Below are 16,418 nucleotides of genomic sequence, written 5' to 3'. Positions count from 1 at the left end.
AAATAAATAAAATGAATAAAATCCTAGAAAACTAGGAAATAGTTAATAATTGTTACGATAGAAAAAGTTAAAATTAAAATTTTATTTGATAATTAAATTTATATATATATATATATATATATATATAATTTATATTATATATATAATAATAAAACGATAAAATCATAAGTTATAGAATTTGATAATATTGTATATTTCTATTTTGATGTATTAAATATACTTAAATTTCAAATATCTATGATATATTATTATTAAATATTGAATTAATATTTAATTACTTTTATATACATGTGGACGTTTCACTTAATCGATATATACTTTTTCAAAATTAAATCAAGTATAGTTTTTTTCACAGAGTAATATAATAATTATTTAAGGGAACGTATTTTTACAAAAACAAAAAAGTGCAATACTAAGTACATACCAAGGTACATACATACATGCATATGTTAGAATATGAATCAAAATCAAATCCTATTATTAATCATTATTTAAAAAATACTGTTTTTCACCACGAGATAGCAGTATCATCGTATTATTGATTATAGTACGGAATATGGAGACCTGGAGGTTTCTGTTAGGTGAAATCTGCTACAAACTGTCCTCCAATTATACAAAGCCTTCAAGTAATCTTTTATACATTCGTGCGAATATGTCAATCGTCAAGTAACTTAATATCGTGAAGGCAGCAACATTCTCGATGGCGATTCGAGTGTGACGTATTTCATGCGCGGCAAACACGCGATTTAAAAGAATTTTGCAAAAATGCGTGCTAGCTCCGTTTAAGACACATGCTGCGTGGAAATATGGTTCTATTTTTGTAGTAAGTATAGCATGCGACGCACGGAATAATTCAGTACGATTTGTTTCGATCTGGAAATGCTCTTAATTGAACAGTGTTAAAAAAGTGACAAGCGTTAATGATGCAGAATACATGAACTTATCGATAGCGAGAACGCTAACGAAAATTTGCAATCAGCTTCTAGCAAGCTACGTTAGATGGTGCCATATATCTTATTTTGACATTCGGACCTTGTTACAAAGCTGTGTCCAAATATCGAAGATTAAAAACATAGTTTCTTAATTAGAAGCGAAATATTAAAATAGTATTTATGTATTTGTAACGAAAAAAAATGATACTCGATTAAAATTTCGACAAAGGAAAAGATCTACGTACAAAAAGAAATGTGAGAACTTGAGATACTCAAATCCGTACACGGTATATACACACATAATTATATCTTTTAAAATATATAATTCGCACACTTTTTAAATTTGAAAGGCGATAGATATTAATTATCTATTGGATTGCAGTTTAGCATTTTTATAAAGGAAAGTAACAGGTAGATAATAGTACAATATCAATGTGTAAAATCAGATTATTTTAGCCGAACTAGGTCATATTCTGCTAAAAATACAGTGATAGGAGAAACTAAATTGTTAGAAAGTAGTCGGCTAAGTTAGAAACCCTACAGTGTGTTCTAGTCAGTCAACGACTGGAAAACTTGAAAATACATGAAGCTGAGAATATTTCAAACCAAAGTGGAAAGAAAAATATTTGACCTGTTTTTTTACAAGTCTCAAATTTTTCGTAATCTACCTCGATAATCAAAGACTTAATTATATTATAGAGATAAGATGTCAACTCTTGTTTGCTAATGTTACAAAAATATATAAAAGGATAAAAAAAAATAATAAAGGGATAAAAAAAATTTCACATCAGTCTTATGTATTTGACTGCATAATTATTAGTTTTGTTCCACTAATTTCATTCTATGTGTTATGTTATAGAAAACTATACAACTTGATAAATTCACATTATCATGTGAATGACTTGCAAGTTGAAAGGTCATATAAAAGAGTTCTAGCAGAAGCACAAATCAAGACAAGAATCATTCTGTCTTTGTTTCTTACTGATTATTGAACAAGGATAGAATGATGTCTCTTGTGTCAATTTGTGTTTGTTGCTCCCAAGGGCATTCTGTTTGAAACTCAATAGTTGAAAGGAAATTGTTAGATGAAGTCTTTGCCGTTTTTTTTCATGTAATTACTTTTGGAATTCACAAAGATCATATTGCAGGATATCGAGCGCGGCGAGACCCGGTTTGTAGGGACATCCCCGGTGTCGGCGTCGACGTCCACGTCGGTTTCGGCGTTGGCATCGGCGCCGACACCACTACATGAGAACAGCGCCAATAGATGTGATGTCTCGAGGGCAACGTCCGGAGTGGGACACATAGCGAATGCACCATCAGGTACGCACCAGGACACCCAGACAACACGTGCCAGCGCGAGCGCAGCATTGAGATCAGAAAGAGATCTCAACGCGAGTACAAGTCGTTGGAGAACGATTGGCCGATTTCTGCGACGTCTCACTCTCATTATGTTGCTGCTGGTAGCCGCGATTGGAGCACTGGCCGTAATAGTCATCTACATGGGTCCGATTTATCTCGTGCAATTGCTCATAGTAATCTCTGTTGCCTACTTTGTCGCCGGTGGCCGCATGAGATGGTTCTATGTTGCTCTGAAGACAATATCACGGGATTGCAAGTGAGTCAAGAAAAATTTCTATTTTACTATTGTACTTGTTTTTCCAATTGTTGATTAGTTGTTTGTTGTTTAAGTCTGTTGTATAAAGAATTTATCACGCATCATTAAAAATGAGAGTCTATTCAACTTTAATTATATCATTTAGTTGTAATATACGTTCTATAGAATAAAGATTTATTTATATAATGTTAATCAATGTATCAAAGATTACAGCCTTGTAATTTTTATAATTGTACATAACAATAAATCTTGCTTACAATGACATTAATCGTTAAGATTCACGTTAAATAATCTTATCGAAGGCCACGCTATTGGAGATGTGATAAAAATAAGGAAAAATAAAAAACCCAGTGAATTTCCTTCTCATACTACGTAGCTTTAGTAAACATACAGGAATTGGACATTGGCGTAACCTTCTGTTTTCAAATTGCCTTATATTTCGACATCCCTTAATGTACACAAGATATAAAATATTTGTGCTGTACGTTTATTAAATTGATTTTTACAATACATTATTATATATAGATTTTTTTTCACCGTTTCCATAGTTTTCAAAAGTCCTTAAGAATTTGCGCAAATATAATAATTGAATTTAACTAGACTGAGCAGCTTTGTTTTTGTTTTTATATTCCTTTTTTTTATAAAATATATGAGGGAGCTAATTTCACACAAAATTTTATTATTAAACTTCGTCTGGGAATAAGATGAATGTCATTAACAATTTCTGATTTACGCACAATTCAATCGGATGTATATATGACTTATGTTCGTTTCTATCAATGTACATTTTAGCTTTAATCTTAATTTAATTCACTCTTCGTTGAAATGAAGAATAAATTAGAAATTAAAATTAATTTATGTTGATGGAAATGAGTATTAGTAATCAATTTGAAGACAAAGCGAATCGCATATGTAAATTTTGTGAATACGTAAACAAAGAATATAATATAAAAATATTTTATTTTTGTTTTTTGTAATAGTTCTTTTTTTATTATAATTTAATTATAAATTTATTTGACTATAAATTTATTAACGATAAATTGTAATATATTTTTTCTTTGCTCACAGAATTGTTTAAAATGTATTATAGAAGGTATACATAGATAAAATGTATATATAGGTGATTCATAAAAAAAGTTTACAGTTATTATTATAGAAATTTACATTTTTAAAGAATTACATTAAAGAAAAACATATTTATTTATAGATTTAAAATGGAAGGCATTTTTTCTTTTACGTAAATATAAATAGAAGTTATTAGAAGTAATTTTATCTTATGAGTATATTATGGATTTTTATTAATTTTTTAAACATTATGTTATAGTGGAATAGAAGATACGCGCGAAAAATTATCGGTGTCATAAAATGCTCTCTATCTCTAACTTTCACCGGAAACTAAATATACAAGGCATATTAAAAATTAAAGTAAGAAAATAACAGAGTAGAACTAAATCGAAAAGTAAAGCGCGGTTAGACGAAGTCTAGTAAAAAAGAGTAAAAAGTTTATTTCCTTGTATTTTTTTACTTCATTTTTTTGTATATGTAAAAAAGACAGCTGAGAAATTGAAGCAGAGATCATGTACTATTTATAGTCTCAAATGTTATGATAATTACATTTGTATTTTTGCTTTCAAATCAATTAAAGTTTAATTAGTTTATTTACGCACAAGTTATTTTGTAAACTTTGATATGAATATAACAAGAATTTGCATGTATAAACACGGATACATTTAATAAATATAATCATAGAATTGTGTGTTTAATATTCTTATAAATACGTGGGTCGTTTGATAAGTTTGATAAATTTCCATGTAATGGCGCTACAATCCATTTGATGACATTTCATAGAGATTTACCAAACTTATCAAACGACCCACGTACATAAAACATAATTGTCATAATACAATAAATAAAAAAAAACTTGTCTAGTTTCTTTTTAAAATATTCTATTAAATAAACGTTGTTTAATATTGTTTAACATTATTTATTTGCATACTATAATTTTTCTTTCATCTATGAGACATGTATTATTAGTATTTTTATAGAAATAACGAGATACTTACTTTTTCAAGATGTTTATTTTATAACAGTGTCCATAAGAAATGGAAAGAAAAAAAATGTGACGTTTTCTTTTTCTTTTTATTTATCATGTACAATATGTTAATATTTCATAACGATTAAATTTTCAATGAATTCTTAATCTCAAGCAGAACAATAAGTCACGATAATGTCAAAATAACATTAAAATAAATCGGAAATGATTGAAAAATGACTTTTAATGATTATTTTGGAATGATTTTGATATCATAATGACCTATCCTGCTTGGGATCTCATAGAAAAGTTTATTGAGCTTTAATGATAAAAAATCTCAAAAAATTATAAAAATAAAAAGTTTATAATATAATGTGTATTTTATTTTCGTCTCATTTCATTCTGGAGAAACATATCAACAGAGAAATATGTTTTCGTGTGTTTGCAGTGATTTGAATCTTTGAACATACATTTTTTTCATTGTAGTTCTAATTTATGACCGTGACTATATAAGCATGACCATGATTATAGATTTGATTGTCATGGTCATGATCAAAACTATCGTGGCCGTGATTGAAATCTAGGTTTCGGTCATGGCCATGATCAAAACTATTCAATGCCTTTCGCAATTTACAATATGAAAATTTAAAGAAAATTGGTTATGGTCTAATTATTTAAATTATCAATTCACATTATTTTAATAAGATAGCAATATTATTAGATGTATTATTAGGAAATAAATATATATGTAGACATGCCAAAGCATGAGACTAATGTAAAGGATTTAAGAGTGAAAACAAAAAGGATTTGTTTCATGAACGTATGCTTGGAAAGTACAATAATATAATAACAAATAATAATTTAAATCAGACTCTCAAACTTTAAAATAATAAACTTTAAAATAATAAATAACAATAAGATTAAGGCTAATGAAAGTTACAAAGAAATTGGATAAAATATAATTGTTGTACAAAACAATGTGAATATAACACAAATCTCTTTATTAGATAACCGCTAGCGGGTTATTTAAGAAATATTTATACGTATATATTTTCGCGCTGACTTTCTCATTAGCCTTAATCCTATTCATTACAATAAAATAAAATGAGGAATATTTTTTTCTGCCTCTTATAACTTGCTGTTTTTCTGCAGTATTGCTAAGTGAACGTAGCATCCTCTTTTCTTGACCTCGAGAACATGTAACGGAATTTCTTAGTTGGCCATTCAATGTAATCGTCCATATCGACAAAAATACTATGCATGTTTTATAAATTTATTATTGAGAATTTATTATTGAGTCAATCAAGAATTATAGAATAAATATAATGCAACATATCAAATAAAATAATACAGGCATTATAAATATCTCAAATTTATATCGTCTTTTATATCTAAATAAAATTTGATATAAAATAATTAAACTCTTTCAGTGGATATATTGCTTTTTCATTTCAAACATTATTAACATATAAACTTTAAAAGTTATTCTTAAGCAATAGACTAAATAGCATATCTTAAATAGAATATATTCTCTTGATTACAAGAATGAATATTTCAATTGTGGAACTTATTTTTCTTGAGCACTTTTCACTTTTTTCCAGAGGACTTGTAGGATATATTAGAATATTGCAGTCAGCACACTGTCACGGAAGAAAAAACAGAAACGTCGCCGATATATTTAGACAACAAGTCAAACGTCATCCTAATAAAATCTGCTTTATATTTGAAGATCAAGAATGGACTTTTCAACAGGTAGCACTTAGTTTTACAGAAAAAGGACACTATTTTTATTCATAAACTATATTTCATTCAATAAAGACACTTTAAATTTAATTGATACTTCCAAAGAGAAGAAAAAGATTTAAGTATACGTATATATATTAGGTGTAGGAAAAAGTTCGTGGCATTTTTTTAATGGGAAATCTAACGGGAAAAACGCCACGAACTTTTTCCCATACCTAATATATATATATTACGAAATTAGCGAGGCCTTATATGATTCTAAAATTGGCAAACTTATAAGAATTCGATTAATTCTTTTCCACGCTTTTCCACTCGACGAATAAATTTTTATCAAAGCACAATTTGTTAATTATTTTAATTATATATAAATACATTATATTTCTAAGAATATATGATTTGAATTTACAAATTACATAAATTTTCTAAATAGTCATTTCGTTGTAATATTCTATGTAATGTTTCACTCGCAATGTCAATTTTAATTTTTAATAACTGATTTTCTGGCTTCGTTCGGATATAAAGTCTTTTGTCACATATCTGTACTTTAAGTATCTATACTTTAAGTATATTAAGTATACTATATAATTGTATATGATTCTGATCGGTATTCATAATCGGTTTTTATATTTAAAACTGTATTTAATATGTATATTTTTATCAAAAGGTTGGTTATAAAACATATTAATGAATACCATAAAATGAGCGTAAGATAAGAACAGACTGCACATGAATACTCATCTATTAATACTTTCTAAATAGATAGAAGATTTTAGTAACAAAATTGCGACGATATTTAAAACACATGGTTATAAAAAAGGAGACGCAATTGCTTTATTGTTGGAGAATCGACCGGAATTTATTGCGATTTGGTTAGGTTTAAATAAACTCGGTGTGATAACTTCTTTGATTAATATCAATTTGCGTAAGAGCAGTCTCTTGCATTGCATCAGTATTGCAAAGTGTCAAGCGCTTATATATGGCACCGAGTTTTTTGACGGTAAGAATACTAATCAATAATTATTATCTAATATTGAAATAAAATTTATTTCTTTCCTTCTTTACAATTATTATCTATTTTACGTTAGAATCGAAGAATACAAAAATAACGTCTAAATGTAGAATTGATTTTTTTCATTAATCATTCTTCTTGAACAGTTTTTCAGATATTTCGATAATTATTAATTCTAATGAAAGCTACTAATTCCAGCTGTGACAGATATTGCCTCGTCATTAGATGCTAAATTAACATTGTACAGATTCGGAAATCATCCGAATACAATGTCAGTTGGATTAAAAGAGAAAGATTTGAATACCTTGTTGTTGGACACATCGGCTGCACCACCAGGAATACAAGAAAAAAGTGGTTATCACGATAAACTTTTGTACATTTACACTAGTGGTACTACAGGTCTTCCAAAGGCAGCTGTTATTACAAATTCAAGGTAGATATGTTACACATAAGTTTTGGCCTTTTTTCTATAAAAATGTTATAGAGTTTATGATGTATTTCACAAAGAATTTTGGCTATGTGGAAAATAATTTTTGCATACAGAAGAGAGCGCTAGCTTAAATCTTGTTAAGAAAATATTTTGAAAAGAAAAAAATGAAGATTTCTAAAAGAATTTTTTTAACTCACGCAAGCTTGGAAAATTTCTAAAGCTTTTAAAATTTCCGAAAAATTAAAAAAATCTTTTCAAAATTAAAAAATAAAATGATAGTTTTACAGAGAATGAAACAGATAATATATATCATATATATTTTTTATAGATATATCTTTATCACGAGTTCATTACATTATATGGGAACTTTGCGTAAGTCTGATAGAATATATACACCTTTGCCTTTATATCATACAGCGGGTGGAATAATGGCTGTGGGATTAGCCTTAATACACGGACATACGACAGTGATTAGGAAGAAATTTAGTGCTAGCGCATATTTTGCTGACTGTATTAAATATAAATGCACTGTAAGTTTCTTTTAAGTTTAATTGTTTGTCAATCTTATTATTAAATGTTAGATGAGACAGTTTTTGATAATTTATTCTACACAGCTTAACGCAAAATTAATAGATATTCTTTATATTTTTATTTGATGAAATGAATTGTATTACTCTCTTTTTGCTTTGATTTTTATTACATATTAATGAGACTGAAGTTGCATAAGTTATATCATAAGTGCATATTATTAATAAGTACATATCATTAATAAGTTGCATAAGTTATATCATTTATATCTTAGATAAAATTTTGGAAAATATTAGGTTAGTCAATATATAGGGGAAATGTGTCGATATATTCTGGCAGTTCCATCTAAAAAAGAGGATCAGGAACATAATATTAGATTAATTTTCGGCAATGGATTAAGACCGCAGATATGGGACGAATTTGTACAACGATTCAAAATTCCACAAGTGTTAGAATTTTATGGTGCAACTGAAGGCAATGCTAATGTCAGTAAGTACAAAATACTTAGTTTAATATTTTGTTTTTTACATAAGTATACATAAAATATTATATGAATATAATTGTATCAATTAATATCAATTCATACTTGATGTTATTCAACATTGTTTCAATATGAACAAAACAATTTTTATTAGATTTTATTAAGTCATAATGTTGAGCATTAATTAATTTGTTATTTTTATAATATATGAGTCTTAAAAAAGGTAGAATTATAGAAGCGTTTTAAAAAAATATTTTCAGTGAACATTGACAACAAAATGGGAGCAATAGGTTTTTTTTCAAGAATTATTCCATCAGCATATCCCGTATCTCTGATTAAAGTAGATGAGGATGGAGAACCTATACGTAATTCTAAAGGATTGTGTCAAATCTGTGAACCAAGTGAGCTGACTGGACATGATTGATTAATTTAATATTGATTAATATTTAAAATTCTGACGAAAATGCATCACATAGATATATTTACATACATAATATATACAATTAATAATATATACAATTGATATTTTTGCCATTTAAAATCATGTAAAATATACTATATGAATTTTAATCAGTAAGATTATAATATTGTGTTTCAACAACAAATATATTTAAAATTAGAGAATTGAGGTTGTTTAAAAATCGGGAATAATCAAAGCGGATGATGTGTGTGCTCTCTCTCTCTCTCTCTCTTTCTCTCTCTCTCTCTCTCTCTCTCACTCAATCTTCAGATTATTTTATAATAAATATTAAGTGGAAAAATGAGATATTTAATCTAATTTTATTTGATATCTAACATTTTAGTATTATTATTACATGCAATTTTAAAATAGAAGAGTAATCTTTTCTTGACTTCAGAATAAGATAAGAATTTTGTCAATCAATATAATTGCTCGCGTTATTTTTTCTAATATTTTAAAACTTAATCGTTAATATAAATTAAATCTTTCATTTAATAGATGAACCTGGTGCGTTTATTGGAAAGATCTTGCCAAATAATCCAACCAGGGCATTTTTAGGATACGTGGACCAAAAAGCATCTGAGAAAAAAGTGATTCATAATATTTTTACAAAAGGCGACTCTGCCTTTTTATCAGGTATGTATAAAAAATTTAACATCTATTATTTATTAAATAGATTAAAACCCTAACTTGTAACTATTTGGAATATAATTATTTCAAACATATTTCTACAATATTAATTTAGATTGTTTAACAAAAGAAGAAAGTCATTCGTACATGTTTTACGAGATGTTCAATTATATTTATAATACAGAATTTGTTAAAATTATATTTGTTAAAATTGAGTTAAACAATTTTGTGAATTTGATTGTAATTTTATTTAGGGGATATTCTTGTTGCTGATGAATGGGGCTATTTATATTTCAAGGACAGAACAGGAGATACATTTAGATGGAAAGGAGAAAATGTATCGACTTCCGAAATTGAAGCCATTATTAGTAATTTTATTAATTATCGAGATTGCATAGTATACGGTGTGGAGGTAATAATTATTTCATTTTCGTTTTTCAAATAGTTTTTTGTAAGAAAAATTATTTGTGTATATTTATAATGTTATATTAGCATGTTGATACAAAAAAATCTTAATAAACTGAATTAACGTTAGAGTTACAATATTACAATGTATAAATATAATTTAATAGTAGATAAGATATTAATGATTATCGACAGATTAAAGGTACTGAAGGCAAAGCAGGAATGGCAGCAATTTACGATGCAGATGAAACATTGGATATAAATAAAGTAACTGTCGACATCAAAGAACAATTACCTGCTTACGCTAGGCCGCAATTTGTCAGAATTTTGACAAAAATTGATCTTACAGGTATATGTTTTTATATAGATGTATAAATATACTCGATATTTTTGCAGTCTATAAGTTGTGCAAACTTTAATTAATGAAATTACAATATGTGTTTCAAAAAATATGCTTATGAAATATGTATTAAATATGAGTGTAAGTATTGAAAATAAGCATTGAATATTATTAGCTAATATAAAATAAATAGTATATATTAAGAGAGAAATTAGAGAATAGCTAAATTACGAAGTGCACTTAATTTTGTATGCACTTTCGAAATATATGAAGCGAATATGTTAATATATTGAACTAATAATAAGTTACATTAAAAAACTATTCACGATTTGCAGGAACATTTAAACTGAAAAAGAAAGATCTCCAGGAGGAAGGATATAATCCATACAAAGTTCAAGACAAACTATATTATTTAAATGCAAAGCTCGGTTATCAGTTATTAACATTAGAAGTTTATGATCAAATTCAACAAGGAAAAATCAAGTTTTAATTAGATATTTTCTGAACAAATACAAATTACATAATACAATGATATATTTTACAAGGCATTAGGTATACATAGACAATTATTACGAATAAATCTCAGAGACCTGATTAACTTGAAAAGTAAAGATTACGATATCCTATATCCCAGCACTCAAGCGGAATTTGCATCAATTTATTTTCAGTGGGTTATTATTTACAAATAGTCGTACTTCCATCAAGTTTTCTTCTGCTTATTGAATTTGCAGATACTGTATGGTGATAATATATTCATAGAAATTGAAGGGATCTATTTTAAATATGATAAGAGGTGGATGTTAAAAATTTAGAATTTAATTAGAAGCAGTTAAGATAAAATATAATATATAAAAAGGTATAAAATATTATAATATCTGGATGTAAAGCTAAAAAGTTAAAATTGTTCATACAAATAAATCTTATTTAAATATATAGTTAATAATTAACAAAATATTTTTATCCAGAAATATTTTAATTTTATATTTTTATTTATATAAGTGTTAAATATCACTTAATTCTCATTTTATAAATTATGACAATCTTCTTAGTGTTTTACCATAGTATTTTTTTAATGTTTCACGTTCATTTAACTTTTTAGTTATGTCTAGACTATAATATTTTTAATTTTATGTGATTCATGTTAATATTTGTATTGTTTTATAAAAGAGTTGAAAATATAATGAATTTTTCTTATATAAATGATAGTTTGTTTATTCCAAAAAGTTTGCAAGAAATATGTGATAAATATATTGTATTTTTTTAAAATTAAAATATTCAATTTATAAAAGACTAGCATAAACATTTTTTAATAGATAATTAAAAAATATAAAATACTTAATGAATTTTACATATTTTTTAAAATGGCATCATAGATATCATTAGTTTTACACTGATTATTACATATCTATGGGCGCGTGTAACAATTATAGATTTTAATAATTAATCTAATAATTTAAATATTTGACTTTATCTTTCAAGCATTTTGAATGATTTTAGCCATCTAGAGTTCGTTGTGTTCGCAAATTGTTCGTACTAAAGAGAAAGGCCATGCCGTTTTTTTTTCTATTCCATTGAAATCGCCCGTACATTACCGCCAATAGCATCAGTACATTCATTTTTAGTTTGGAAACTACATGAATACATACATTTTCTGACACCATCGATAAAATCGTATCGTTGAAAGTAAATGTAGTTTGTCTCTGTACTAAATCCTCAGGATAGAAGCGTGTCGAGTATTCATAGGAGGGATTTTTAATGGATTAATATCCCTAATATAAGAGTATCCATTCGACTTATCTCGAATTTTTTGTTTACACATACATTTTTAATTAAATTCATGTAATATTCACATATAATAATATTGTTAAAAAAATATGAAGTATTTTGGTAAAAATTATCTAAATCGATAAAGATTAAAATTTGTATAATCTCATAATATCTGCATGTATTTTATCATAGAAAAGTATATAAACATATAAATTAATAATTAATAATATTCTGCAATTGCGGGATGTCCAATACCTAAAAATGATTTTAAAAATAACAATTAGAAAATGAATATACACATTCGTAATCATATTTTTGTTACAGCGATCATCAAAAAATAAGCAAATTTTGTGTATAAAACTTATTTACTTAATAATTTGGATTTAAACAATAATTATTATATATTAATATTAATCACATAATATTAATCACATAATATTAAATTCCTATTGTTAAATTAAGACAGTAATATTATTAACATTATTATTACTAATGGGAGAACATTTAATAAAACAAAGAAAGTGACGAAAATTATATGCTAAAATATATCACTGAATTAATTTTGCAACTTGACTTTAAAATACATAGCAATTGTCATTGATTCATTGACAAAATTATTACTTCCAGTAACTATAGACGAGAAAATTTGGGATTTATTCCGATTCTGTACAAAAATCCCTGAAGAGACACTAATAAACTAGACTTCGCGAATAGACTTCACGAAAAGCGACGAAGAATAATTCTCCAGGATGAAAATAATTTTCTAAAAATTTAGCATAAAGAAACATAACTTTCCAGCAAACGAGAATGGATTGAAATGACTTGAAATGGATTTAGATTTTCAGATTCACGAAATGTTAAAATGAATGCTTTTCAATCCTAAATGCATTTTTATTCATTTATAGGAATTGGATAGAGCATATCTCTATGCTTTTCAATCTAAAAATAATATTAGCTTTTTTTGTGCACAAAATTATGAATACTGTTCAATTCAAAAGGAAATGTTGCAGTTTTTCAATCCAATTGCATCCAATTGAATCTAATTGAATCCAACTGAATCCAATTCCATTTTAATCCATTCTCGTTTGCTGAAAGAATATTAAAAATATAAGGAATATATTATTTACTATATTAGAAAGAATATATTATACTTATTCGTAATATTCGTTATTATTTCAATAGTTAGACGCGTTCCAAAACTCGACTCTATCAACTTCGAGTACCTTTTCCTTGTTCAACATTCGATGAAGAACAAGAATAAAAGATACCCGGAATTCAGCAAACGAGAATGGATTAAAATGGATTGAAATTTTTTTTCTATCCGAAAGCGTATTTTAAATAGCGAATACTTTTTTTTTGGATTTAATTGAATTCAATTGGATTCAATTAGATTCAATTGGATGCAATTGGATTGAAAAACTGCATTTCCTATTCAAAATTTTGAATTATTTAAATATAAACAGTATTCACAATTATGTTTGTGTGCAGAAAAAGCTAATATTATTTTTAGATTGAAAGGCATAGAGATATGCTCTATGCAATTTCTATAAAATAAAAATGCATTCAGAATTTAAAAGCATTCATTTTAATATTCGTGAATCAATATTTCTGAAAATTTGAATCCATTTCAATTCATTTTAATCCATTCTCGTTTGCTGGGTAAAATATTTAATCAGAAAAAGTTTCTTTTAACCCTCAAAATTCAACAACTTTTATTTATATATGTAGAAGATGCGAATTTAAAATTTTTTCGTTCGAGGACCTATTAAACTATCTCTTCTATGGATAGTCGACATCTTTCTGTCCTGAGGATTTAGTATAGAGACGAACCACATCTATTTTTGACAATACGATTTTATCAATAGTGTCAGAAAATGTATGTAATCACGTAGTTCTCAAACTGAAAATGGATGTACTGGCGGTAGTGTACGGACAATTTCGATGGTAATAGGAAAAAGGCCGGCATAGCTTCTCTCAGGTTTCGCTCTGGTTTCACTCAATTTATCGAGACGTATTGGAAAGAAACATTTGCTAGTGCTGTGGATTGTTTTTCATCAAGACATTATTTACAAACAGTGAAAATGAGCTCGGGTTTCATCTCGGAAGCCGAAATCGCCGAACAACGGCGAATGCGACAGGAGGAATGGGAACGCGTACGGACTGCCGATCAGCCTATAGGTTAGCTTTAGTGTTCTGTCTATATACATATTTATACAGCCACTCCTACGGGATTGTATTCAAATTGAGGATTAGGCATTGTATTATGACATTTATTAAAGTAAATTCATCGATTGTGAGTATTTATGAATAATAACTGATAAGTGTCTCGTTTATCTAACGATTTATAGAGGCTCCAGAGGAATCTTATGATCCTAGATCCTTGTATGAGAGATTGCAGGAACAGAAAAATAAAAGAGACATAGAGTATGAAGAAGCTCATAAATTAAGTAAGTAAAAAAGTGAAATTGATTTTACTTGAATTATGGATCTATAACAAATTCAATATTTTGATTTGTGTATATGCATGTATGTGTGATCCCTAATATAGTAAATTGATTTATCTTATTTTAATATTGAAGAGATAAATAATGGAATTAATAATCTTTTTCTTTATACGTTTTTTTTAAATTTGTCCTGTCCTTTTTTTGCTATGTATATAAATTAATAATATTTGTGCTAATGATTTAAAATGAATGAAAATTATGTCAAACATTATAGAAATATCAGTATTTTTAACTATAACTATTTCTAATGTTCAATTCTATTGTTGACATTTAAAATGATATTTGAAAAACATTTTGATATATACATATATATTTTTCTAGAAAATATGATCAAAGGATTGGATGATGATGAAGTAGAATTTTTGGACTTGGTTGATAGAACTAAGATGGAAGAAGAACGTAAAAAGAATCTTGAGGAAGAAAAAGAAATGCGCGATTTTAAAGCTGCAGTTGCTTCTCTTCAAGAACAGAAATTAAATGAAAAATTAAAGCAAGAATTGAAGAACCCACCTGTTAGCAATAAAAATGCTGCCTGTGGAAGGTAAGAGGCAAATTAAAATATAATATGACTATATAATAATATGTTTGTCTCATTATAATATAACATCACAGTGATTCTCTATTTTGAAAGCTGTAATATTGAATATAAAATTTAAGTCCAGAGATCACTTCTGAAATATATTTAATAATATAATAAAATTATTCTATTTTAATTATGTTTTAGTAGTCGCACTTCACAGTTAAAATTACCCGCAGGCGTCGTATTGAAACGACCTGACAAACAAAAACAAGGTAAAGTTTTAAAAATATTTTATGAAAAAGTTGAACAATATTCTATATAATTATATTTATTATTTAATTGTTTATTCATGCAGAAGAAGTACTTAAAGGAATAAAAAGAAAATTGTCTCCTTCCAAAGATAATACTGATACTAGCAAAAAGAAAGAGCCACATACATCTTGTGAGCCAGCTGCACGTGCGGATTCTTTTCTTTCTAGTCCTGAAACAGATAAACAAAACGATAAGGCTATACCAAATCAAGTAAATACAAATTACATACATAGCGGACTCAAATGTATCGGTATATTACCTGGTCTTGGAACATATAATAACTCTAGTGACAGTGATTGTAGTTCTGATACAGATCAGGAAACAGAACCAAATCCTACCATTTATGATATGTTAGGTCGAAAAATAAAATCATTGAAAGATAAGGAGGAAAAGAGCTGAATGATATCTCTAAATACATATGTATATGCACGTGTCTGTACGAGTGTATGTATGTATGTATGTATGTCTGTATGACAAGATAATATTTGTGAATATAGAAGAAAGAAAATTATCATTATGCCTCAATTGATTATATTCGAAACACGCTGCATTTGGATACATACATATTTTCTATTACAGCGAGAACATACTTGTCTAATTTTTGTCTATTTGCTAGAATTTTTTCCTTAAATTTAGAGAGAGAGAGAGAGAGAGAGAGAGAGAGAGAGAGAGAGAGAGAGAGAGAGAGAGAGAGAGAGAGAGTAGTA

At 27.2% G+C, this 16,418-nt stretch overlaps 2 protein-coding genes across 2 annotated transcripts in view; both read left to right on the top strand.

Moving 5' to 3' along the window:
• LOC105622735 (long-chain fatty acid transport protein 4) overlaps positions 1-11,098 on the top strand; it is a 15,632-nt gene extending 4,534 nt beyond the window's left edge. The window contains exons 2-12 of the mRNA XM_012204148.1: positions 2,081-2,550; positions 6,184-6,334; positions 7,085-7,322; positions 7,533-7,767; positions 8,093-8,294; positions 8,589-8,781; positions 9,034-9,174; positions 9,732-9,869; positions 10,118-10,275; positions 10,464-10,617; positions 10,944-11,098. Coding sequence (XP_012059538.1) covers positions 2,081-2,550; positions 6,184-6,334; positions 7,085-7,322; positions 7,533-7,767; positions 8,093-8,294; positions 8,589-8,781; positions 9,034-9,174; positions 9,732-9,869; positions 10,118-10,275; positions 10,464-10,617; positions 10,944-11,098 — 2,235 coding nt within the window. The remainder of the gene's footprint in view (positions 1-2,080; positions 2,551-6,183; positions 6,335-7,084; positions 7,323-7,532; positions 7,768-8,092; positions 8,295-8,588; positions 8,782-9,033; positions 9,175-9,731; positions 9,870-10,117; positions 10,276-10,463; positions 10,618-10,943) is intronic.
• A 3,358-nt stretch (positions 11,099-14,456) lies between these two features.
• On the top strand, positions 14,457-16,110 carry LOC105622734 (protein FAM192A). The gene is made up of 5 exons (XM_012204147.1): positions 14,457-14,553; positions 14,724-14,822; positions 15,201-15,420; positions 15,604-15,671; positions 15,755-16,110. The coding sequence occupies exons 1-5, from the start codon at positions 14,457-14,459 to the stop codon at positions 16,108-16,110; spliced, it is 840 nt and encodes a 279-aa protein (XP_012059537.1).
• Positions 16,111-16,418: the final 308 nt, after the last annotated feature.

Source organism: Atta cephalotes, assembly GCF_000143395.1.
Source record: "Atta cephalotes unplaced genomic scaffold scaffold00048, whole genome shotgun sequence".
Lineage (NCBI taxonomy): Eukaryota > Metazoa > Arthropoda > Insecta > Hymenoptera > Formicidae > Atta > Atta cephalotes.
The sequence above is the reverse complement of the archived record's forward strand: the minus strand, read 5'-3'. Positions and strand labels throughout refer to the sequence as shown.

Bases quoted from the DNA above. Each gene is read 5' to 3' on its own strand.
- LOC105622734 (XM_012204147.1), top strand. From the start codon at position 14,457: ATGAGCTCGGGTTTCATCTCGGAAGCCGAAATCGCCGAACAACGGCGA. The intron at 14,823-15,200 runs GTAAGTAAAAAA...ATATTTTTCTAG, and splicing joins TGAAGAAGCTCATAAATTAA to AAAATATGATCAAAGGATTG. The intron at 15,672-15,754 runs GTAAAGTTTTAA...TTATTCATGCAG, and splicing joins ACCTGACAAACAAAAACAAG to AAGAAGTACTTAAAGGAATA.